The sequence below is a fragment of the Castanea sativa genome, chromosome 4, assembly GCF_040712315.1.
Source record: "Castanea sativa cultivar Marrone di Chiusa Pesio chromosome 4, ASM4071231v1".
Taxonomy (NCBI): Eukaryota; Viridiplantae; Streptophyta; class Magnoliopsida; order Fagales; family Fagaceae; genus Castanea; species Castanea sativa.
The window spans coordinates 35,314,313-35,324,750 of NC_134016.1; the positions used below are offsets into that span (position 1 = coordinate 35,314,313).

Below are 10,438 nucleotides of genomic sequence, written 5' to 3' on the forward strand. Positions count from 1 at the left end.
CATGGAGAAGCCCCTTTTGTACAAAGAGCCATTCAGGACCGTGAACCGAGCTGCCCTTTTCCTTATTTTCCTGGCTTCTTCGGCGTCTTGTGGAAGCCGTCCATCCTGAAGGAAGGACAGGATCGGGGCTATCCAACTGTTCCCACTCTAGATTGCAAAGATATGGACCTCTTCGATGTTGGGGTGCTTTTGGACTTCAATCTTCAAATCTGTGTCTGTTGGCCCTGCATCTGACAATGCCTACTTCGCCAGCTTATCTGCTCCCATATTCTAGCTTCTAGGGATTTGTGTGAACTCCACTTGATCAAATTCCTGTGCCAGAAGCTTCGTCAACTTCAGGTACTTCTGCATTCTCTCCTTTTTCGCTTCGAATTCCCCCTTTATTTGACCCACGACGAGCTTGGAATCACTTTAGAGGAGTATATTTTCGATTCCTAGCACCTTTGCAACCCTTAAACCCATCAGTACTCCCTTGTATTCAGCTTCGTTGTTGGTGGCCAAGAATGCTAACTAAACTCCATATTTGAGCGCCTCTCCTTCGAGGGTAATGATAATGACCCCTACCCCGCCTCTCTTCTGGACTAACAAACCGCCAGTCTGAATCATCCGTCTTTCCACCTCATCCGTATTCTCCTCCTCATCGGGGACTGTAAATTCAGCAATGAAGTCTGCTGTGCCCGTGCCTTAATAGCTGTTTTGGGGTGGTATTCTATGTCAAACTAGTTGAGCTCTATAGCCTACTAGATCATTCTTCCCGCAGCCTCAGGCTTGTTCATTGCCTTCTTTATAGGTTGGTCCATCATTACCAAGATAGGATTTGCCTGGAAATAAGGGTGCAGCTTGTGTGAAGCAACGATCAGTGCGAATGCAATCTTCTCTATCCGTGGGTATTTGGCTTCTGGCCCTTGGAAGGCCTGGCTGACATAGTAGACCAGAAGCAATCTTTTGTCCTCTTTTCGAATCAAGGTAGCACTCACAGCTGTAGTTGATACTACCACGTATACATACAAGTTCTCTCCCTCCTTCGACGAACTCAGAAGGGGTGGATAGCTCAGGTACTGCTTGAGTTCCTAGAAGGCTTTCTCACACTCGTCTGTCCGAACAAATGCCTGCTTTAATGTTTTGAAAAAGGGTAGGCATCTGTCCGTCGCCTTTGAGATGAACCTGTTGAGCGTTTCTATCTTTCCTGTGAGCTTTTGGACTTCCTTCACGGTCTTGGGTGATGCCATCTCCAGTATAGCTCGTACCTTCTCTAGGTTTGCCTTTATTCCCCTCTGGGACACCATGAACCCCAAGAACTTCCTTGACACCACCCCAGAAGTGCACTTGCTAAGGTTTAACTTCATTTGATATCGTCTGAGAGTCTTGAACGTCTCTTTGGAGGTCATCGAGATGAGTGGATTCTTCCTTACTCTTGACTAACATGTCATCCACATACACTTCCATGTTTCTCCTGATCTGTTTATTGAACATTTTGTTCACTAACCTTTGGTAGGTTGCTCCTGCGTTTTTCAGCTCGAAGGGCATCACCTTGTAACAGTAGAGCCCTTAGCTCATGATGAACGCAATTTTTTCTTGGTCTTCCTCTGCCAATTTTATTTGGTTATACCCTGAGAATGTGTCCATAAAGGTTAGGAGTTTGTGCTCTGCTGTGGAATCCACCATCTAATCTATCCTTGGCAATGGGAAGCTATCCTTTGAGCAGACCTTGTTCAAGTCTGTGAAGTCCATGATCGCCTGGTTCCGCTCTGGAGCAAACACTCGTCGTCTCTATTGGACAGGCTTTTTCTTGGGATCCACATCTAACCTATGTTGGATAATCTCCGGGGATATGCTTGGGATGTCCTCATGGCTCCAAGCGAAAATATCCAGGTTCTCCTTGAAGAACTGGACTAGCTTTTTCTTTGTGTCTGGACTCATGGTCGTCCCTACTTTGGTGGTCTTCATTGGTTCCCCGTGTACTAGCTCCACAGTTTCTAGGGCCTTCACCTTCTCCTCCTTTTTTTCCTCGATCATCCACGCATGGTTTTCCTTAGCTACAAGCACTACCTGGTAACACTCTCTAGCCAATACTTGATCTCCTTTCACTTCGACTACTCCGTTTTCTGTTGGGAATTTCACCTTCAGGCAATAGGTAGAAGTGGCTGCCTTCTAGCGGTTGAGTATGGGCCTCCCAATAATCACATTGTATGATGAGGGACAATATACCACCAAGAAATCCAACTAATGAGTCAGCTGTCGCAGATAAGATCCTACTGTGATTGTTAGTGTCACTGTGCCTTTGGGATACATCCTGTCCCCATTGAAGCTGACGAGGGGGAACTCAAAAGGGTGTAGTCTTTTTGGATCTAGCCTCAACTGTTGAAAAGCAGAGAGGTAGATGATGTCTGCGGAGCTGCCATTGTCCACGAGGATCCTTTTAGTGTTGAACCCTTCTATTGTGAGCATTATGACCAAGGGGTCGTCATGAGGTTATTTTACTTCTCTGGCTTCTTCTTCAGAGAAAACATATCCCTATCCGTTCGTCTCTGTTTTAAGGGGGGGTATCTTGTGGACGTTGTTCACTTGCCTTTGATATGACTTCTTAAGGGATTTAAACGATCCTCCTGTGGATGGCCCACCTGTGATCGTCTTTATCTCCTTGATCACGCTTGGTGGACGTTGGGACATGTGATCCTCGTCCTTTGGTGAGGCTTCGCGATTGTCCTTGTCATCATTGCTGGTCCAACTGGGTTCTCCCTTCTTTACAAACCTCTGCAGTTTTCCTTTTCGTATGAGCTCCTTTATCTGCTCCTTCAGGTCTCTGCAATCCTCTGTGTAATGGTCGTGATCTTTGTGGAAACAGCAGTACCTCTTCCTATCACGTACATTGGGTGATGAATGTAATGGCCTTGGCCATTTGAGGTAGTGCTCATCTTTAATCTGCACCAGAATTTTGTCAACGGGCATAACTAAAGGAGTGAATTTTACCGTCCAATGAGCTTTCTCATCTTTCCTTTTACCCCCGTCGTTAGTTTAACATTCGGAGCATTCCCTTTTCCGTCCTCTCCGATCGTCCTCTTTCCTTCCCTTTTCACTGATTTTCTCTTCATCTTTTATTGCGGCTAAAGTGTCTTCGGCATTCATGTACTTTTGTGCCTTCAAAAGCATCTTGGCCATCATTTTTGGAGGATTCTTCACGAGGGATACCACGAACTCCCTGGATTTCAATCCAACTTTAAAGGTCGTTAACTACACCTTGTCATCAGCTTCGTCTACCTCTAAAGTTTCGTAGGTGAAACGCTTCACATACGACCTCAAGGGCTCATTTTCCTCCTGTTTAATGGTGAGTAAGTGGTCTGCTAGTCTCTTGGGGAACTGTCCTCCAATGAAGTGGCATAGGAAGGAACTGCTCAACTGTTTGAAGCTATCGATGGACAATGTGGGTAACTTCGTGAACCATTCCCTTGCAACCCCTTTGAGAGTAGTGGGGAAAGATCGGCACAGTATCTTGTCAGGGGGCTGTTGGAGACCTAGTGTCATCTTAAAAGTGTGGAGGTGGTCCAAGGGATCCTTAAGTCCATCAAACGGCTCAAGCTGAGGCAAGCGAAACTTTGACGGCACTAGGCATTCCAGAACCACTCCTGTAAAGAAGAAATCCATCGTCCTGACCATTTTATCCAAGCTTCTATCTGTTTTCCCCTTAATGGCATTCCTTAGCTCATCCATCTCCTTTTTCATTTCCCGAAGAAGATCTGAGCTTGGTTCATTTAGAGTGGCTGGCCTTCGATGGTCACTCCTTCTTTGACTATCTCCCTTATCTTCTTGATTAATCTTAGACCAGTTTGCCTCTTGTTGGAGTCGCAGCCTCATCTCCTGATTCTGTCTGGTAAGTTCTTCCATGCTAGCTGTAAGTGCCTGGATTTGTAGGGCTAGTGCTGCTGAATCTTGGTTGGACTCCATCTGGATTTAGGTTTTGACTGGAACTACACTTTCGACCCTAGGTGTGAAAATGTCGATTCCCCACAGACGGCACCCAACTAATGATGTATAAATCGTCAGTCAAGTTGGTTCGTTTAGATGGTGCTGAATCCTCATTACTATTCCTGCAAACGTAGAACAAAGGCTTTCCTAAGGTAGTCACCGGTGTGGTGCTTACCACAACGCCTTCGATGCCAAAGTCAGTGTATAGAAGCTTTTAAAGAGAAATAAGAAAGCTCTAAATATCAGAGATACCTGTGTAAGAGTATTTTTTGGGTGAAAATTTTGTCTTTACTTTGCTTCTGATAAGTGTGTATATATAGCTTTGTGGTTTCTAGCCATTGGGACCTTAATTGTGGTTTTAATACTCTTCCTATAACGTCTTAGGGCTTATTAGTGCGGGTCTTGATGAGGTTCCAACGATCTGACAGCTAGCTGGTAACTGCCCGAGGTATTGTTTCCTCTTATTAATGACTTGCCTGCCTTCGTCCAGGCCATGTCGAGGTGGATGAAGGTATTTCATGAGGCCGTCCAAGAAAAAAGGTCTCGTCAATCCCATCATGTTCCATATTCTCTAATAGTAGCAAGAAATGATTAAGTTTCATTACAAAAGAAAAAGAAATTATTAAGTTTTATGTATTAAGGCACATGTTAAATATTTGAAGGGAACATTATAAAAACATATATTGTTTCTTCTGATAAATTAAACGCCATACTTATAAATGTCACTTTAAATCTCACACTTTCATTATTGTGCCAAAACCAGCAAAGTAAAGGTTGTTTTTTTTTTTTTTTTTTAGAGAGTTTCAACTTATGGCATCTGCTCCCGATGATAGCTCTTTATCATCAGACCAAGACACCAATCAGTTTTTGGTGTAAGTGGGGATTGAATCCCAGATCTCTTATTCAACCATCAAAGACTTTACCAATTGAGCTAGCTGGAACCTACAAGTAAGGGGTGGTTTAGTTTGACACGATAATAAAAGATTGAGGTTTAAAGTGAACGCACACAAAAAAATAGTGTTGGAAATTTAGAACCTGATTGTTACAAATTAACTAGTTTTATGCCAAGTTAAGTTAATTAAAAAATTATGCTTTCAAGTTCAATTTACTGTTAATTGTCTCACAAACCAACACTGCAAAACAATTGCAAAAAATAAAGAACAATGCAATACAGTTACAAAGAGAAAACCTTAGATGGAAAAATCCACCAACCCTCAAGGAAATAGATCCACTATATAGAACTGAAGTTTATAATAGAATCAACCCTAATCTTATAGCAACTCCAAGTGAAACTTACGGACGTGACCACATACAACACTAAATCCTTGGACTCTTCTATTATGGATTTTGTTCAACTTGAACACCAGTCTACAACTTCAAGAATATTCTTGAAGATTCTTCATAGTAGCAATCTCTGTGGTTTTTTAGTGTGCAACAACTTCACCTTCAGCATCAATCTTGAACAAAAGTCTTGAACATCAAATAATCTTGAAAATGACTTCTGGAATTAATCTTTGTTCACAATTTCCAACCTATAAATACAAACCTAACAAAAAAAGCCTAATGGATTGCAAGAGTTCATTGTATGTATCCTTACTAATAATTCTGAATTTTATAATCTTCTCTTTACTCATTCTTGATAAATTATAATACCTAAATCATATATCAAGAAAATTCATATTCTTATTTTTTTTTTTTTGAGAAGAAAAAAAATTAAGGGGCTATTTGGATTTCATGTTTTCCATCACCCATCACTCTGTTTTCATCACCCATAACTCAAAACTGGTGGGTCCCACAGTAGAAGGGTGCGTTTGGATTTGTTTTCAGTTTTTGTTTCCATCACTCAATTCTCTGATTTTTGAGTGATGAGTTATGGAAACTGAAAACACATTTTGGGTGTTTTCAAGTTATGAAAAACTGAGTTATGTGGCATTTTTGTGATTTTACTCAACCGGATGGGATCCACCTTATGCCTTGTCTCATCAATCTGACCTAATGAGCATGTGCTCTCCCCCTTTCTCTCTCATCTTTTTTTTTTCCTTTTCAAACACACAGCTCTCATCTCTTCTCTTCATCGGACCTCCACAAATCCATAACTCACCGCCACATGAGCATCACATGCCATCGCCACAAACACATAACTCACCGCCACCACTAGCATCACAACATCATCGAACCTCCCACAACAGAAAGGTCCTTTTCAGTCTCGAAGCACTGTGGTTTCCAGCTCTCAAGCTCAGCCCGTCATGGGCCTTGATCTAGTTTTCCTCTCTAAACCGAACCACCATGGTTTAAGATTTAAGCTCCGCCCTCTTTTTGAAACCCTCTTTCCTTTTTATTTTCTTTCTATTTATTTGCTTAATTTTCTCTTTTTCCTTTAAGCTGAAAGTTCCTTCCTTTGTAATTGTTTGTGGATTTGGGGATTTGAGGATTTGGTTGATTTAGGTTTGAGGGTTTGACAAATGGAATTTGGATTTGGATTTGGGGTTTCAAAATACAAGATTTTTGTTTTGGGTTTGGGCTTGTTTCAAAATATGTATATGTGTGTATTAGAAAAATTGTAGCCTTGTGATGTGTGTGTGATTTGCTTGTGCTTGATCTGCTTTCCTTTCTTTTTAGCTAATGCTCCTTTCTCTTTGCTTGAAATTTTTAGAGAGAAAAATGAAAGAGTGGGTTGAGAGAAAATATCATGCGGTTAAGGGCACGACGGAGGAGATCGCACCGCCAATACATGTCGGAGAGATATATGGGTCAAGCAGCCCTGGTGACGGTGAAGATTAGCATCCGAGCTTCTTCTATTTTGGCTGGGTTCGGGTTTGTGTTTTGGGAGAGTAAAAGGGCTAAAGGGGTGAAGGGGAAATGAGAAGTGAAGAAAATGGTGGGGAATGAGGGTGAGGCAGGTAGGCTAAAAGAAATCATGTATGGGTCAAGGTGTCTCTAACCAAGTGCTTAGGTATGGTTCCCACAAAAAGTAAAAATATTTGAGTGATGAGCAATTGAAAACAATGTGCCAAACGTGCAGGGTTTAGGAAATTGGGGGTATTTTAAGTGATAAGTGATGAGTGATAAGTAACGAAAATTGAGTGAGGAGTGATGAGTAATGGTTTTTTTAAAAAACCAAATAGCCCCTAAACGCTTGATTTTAAAAACTTTCAATTAAAATAAAGTAATGAAAAATATAATAAACCACCTCTTTTTCTTCTTCTTCTTCTTCTTCTTCTTTTTTTTTTTTTTTTTTTTTTTGTGAAACCTAGTTTGACATTATTCATGATTATAAAAGTCAAATATTGTAATTAATTTCCCATTTTCTATAAATCACAAAAATGTATTATTTATTATCCTGTTATATCTCCAATATTTTTCTAACTAAAAAATTAATTATCATGGCCAAGTAAGAAGAAAAACAAATCTTGCACTATGTTTTATATTCATCGCCCAACATTATTTTCTATGATATGTTTAATACTATTCAAATGAATCGCAAGTAAAAAGAAAAACCCAAACGAATGAATTGGGTGAAAAGGAATTACCTATAATTCTTGGCTTGCACTAATGCCAATCACCTTCTTCAAGTCGTATACATCTTTACTTGGAAAAATTGTAAACACAAAAAATTTGACAAAACTTTTCACAAATTCTAACATAGCATATTGTTGATAGTAAGTAAGAAAATAATATCATCTATTAGTAAAACCTTGTCAACCATTGAAAAATGTGGGCAAAATTTTTGTGTATGTCCTTGTAGAATTATTACTCAACGACAAAGCCCGAGCTTTCCAGTGTACAAAGTCCTTTTCTATGGGCATGATTTGAACGGTGGCTATTAATTTAAGATAAGAAAGATAGGAAATTTATGCCAGCGAATAACAAAATATCTTTTACCAAATTCTCAAGAACCCTTCAAGGCATGCACCTTTTGATGACATATTCGATTTCACATTTGCTATAAAGAGCTCTAAAAATTAATCAAACCAATAGCTCCCATGCATGTCTGTGAGAGCCTGAAACACTCTTTTCCTCTCTTCAACTTTTAGCCGGTTTGAGCTTTTGACTTAAAAGAGTTTTAAGGCCTTACTGAGCTTACTCAAAAAGTCACAGATCATAGATGCCGTCTGATGTTTTGCAGGAGTTTTAGTCGGATTGTATGTATTCACACCTGCCAAACTATGGACTATAGTTGTTTTGCTCTGATTTTCCCAGATTTGATACATTTGTTTATTGAGTTAGATTTTTAGAGTTTGAATTGCATTTATTTGGTGCTTTTGATTTCCTAGTTTTATTATTTACCAAAATAATCTTACAATTATCTTATTATAGTAGTATGTGTTTTACTGCTTATCACACTTTTCAGTTGTCTCCATTGGTAGTTACTAGAGATTTTGGTTATGATTTGTTATTTTGCAGACTTCAGAATTTAGAATTTGGGGTCATGGGTAGCCAACCACATGTGCTAGTCGTACCATTTCCAGCACAGGGCCATGTTGCCCCACTTATGAAGTTTTCTCACCGGATTGTTGATCATGGGATCAAGGTCACATTTGTTAGCCCTGAGTTCATACACAAAAGATTAAAAACTACAATGCCAATGAAGAGCCCAATAAGGCTAGTCTCATTCCCAGATGGTCTAGAACCCGGTGATGATCCAAATGATACTATGAAGTTGACGAATAGTTTTCTAGAAGTTATGCCAGGTCATTTCAAGGACTTGATTGAGAAAATTAATGAGTCTGATGATGAGCGTATCAGTTGTGTCATTACTGATGGAATGGTTGTGCCGGCACTCGAAGTAGCTGAGAAGATGGGAATTAAAATGGCTATACTTTGCCCTGCGGGACCAGCAACCTTGGCCACCGTACTAAGTATCCCAAAACTTATTCAAGATGGAATTATAGATACTCAAGGTAATAATTAATTACTATTTTGCCAATGACCCTATGTCATTTAACACCTCTAAGTCTCCATTTCGTGATTAAGATTTTATTTTAAATGAAAAGAAAAATGGAAAGGGGATAAAGTTCATATGGATGTTATTTTTATATTAAACAATTGATATATTATATGGTACTTGTTTGGTTTTGATAAAAATAATTTGACCCTGTAGGAACTCCATTAAAAAATGAGTTGATTTGGCTGTCAAAGGAAATCCCAGCATGGACAAGCACAAAGTTGCCATGGAGCTGCCCTGGAGACTCAAAGTCACAAGAATTTTTATTTGGACATGTTATCAGGATGAACCATTTTGTCAAACAATGCAACTGGCTTCTCTGCAACTCATTTTATGAACTTGACTCATTGGCCTTAAATTTAATTCCTGAAATCATGCCTATTGGCCCATTACTTTTGGCCAATCAATTAGGCAGTCATATTGGAAGCTTTTGGCCAGAGGATTCAACTTGCCTAAGTTGGCTTGATAAACAACCTATGGATTCAGTCATTTATGCTTCCTTTGGCAGCACATCAATCTTCAACCAACAACAATTGGATGAACTTGCACTTGGACTTGAACTCATAGGCCAACCATTTTTGTGGGTTGTTCGGTCAGATATCATCAATGAAGCACTTTTTGAATTCCTGGATGGGTTTAGAACAAGAATAGCTGATCGTGGAAGGATTGTTAATTGGGCACCTCAAGAGCAGGTGCTAGCTCACCCTTCTATTGCATGTTTTCTAAGCCATTGTGGATGGAATTCAACCTTGGAGGGTATAAGCATGGGAGTCCCATTTCTATGCTGGCCTTATTTTACAGATCAATTCCAAAATAAGAGTTACATATGTGATGTTTGGAAGGTTGGTTTAGGGTTGAACCCAGATGAAAATGGGATTATCACCAGGCATGAAATCATCACAAAGATAAAAACATTGCTCTTTGATGATGGTATAAAAACAAGTGCATTGAAGCTGAAGGAGATGGCTAAAAAGAGTGTTACCGAAGGTGGATCTTCTTTTAAAAATTTTGAAAGCTTTGTTGAAAAAATAAAGCATTAAGATGTTTTTAGAGTGTTTATGTTTTATTGTTTTTATGTCTATCGAAGTATGCAATTTCATTTAAGTTTATTGCTAAAAAGTGAAGATGTGAACAGGTGTTTAACGATTTGAATTGCCATAATGGCTTGCAAAGTTGGCATCATGAATTGCAATTAGCCTTAATTCTGTTTAAGCTTAATTAACCTGCTTATTGAATATTTTACTTCCCCTTTTTCTGTTATTTTTTGGTAAAAGAAAAAAGGCTAAGTGCTTCAAAGTGGCAATTTATCAATTATGACTAAAGTTTTAGCAAACATTATTGCTTCTAAAGTACACAAGTGAAAATGTTAGCTTAACCACAATTCACAAGCTATATTTAACATTTGGCTTAAACGCACTTTTAGTCCCTACATTTTGACTTTTTTTCATTTTATTCCCTACATTTTATTTTTACCACTTTTAGTCCCTAAACCAATTAACACAAGACATTTAAGTCCTTTCCGTCTCCTAA

At 39.4% G+C, this 10,438-nt stretch overlaps 1 protein-coding gene across 1 annotated transcript; it reads left to right on the forward strand.

The window, feature by feature from the left end:
• The first annotated feature begins 7,849 nt into the window (after positions 1–7,849).
• LOC142630922 (UDP-glycosyltransferase 83A1-like) lies at positions 7,850–10,080 on the forward strand. The gene is made up of 3 exons (XM_075804982.1): positions 7,850–8,105; positions 8,368–8,864; positions 9,065–10,080. Exons 2-3 carry the CDS (start codon positions 8,393–8,395, stop codon positions 9,946–9,948), a joined length of 1,356 nt encoding a protein of 451 aa, XP_075661097.1. The 5' UTR covers positions 7,850–8,105; positions 8,368–8,392; the 3' UTR covers positions 9,949–10,080.
• The last annotated feature ends 358 nt before the right edge of the window (positions 10,081–10,438 follow it).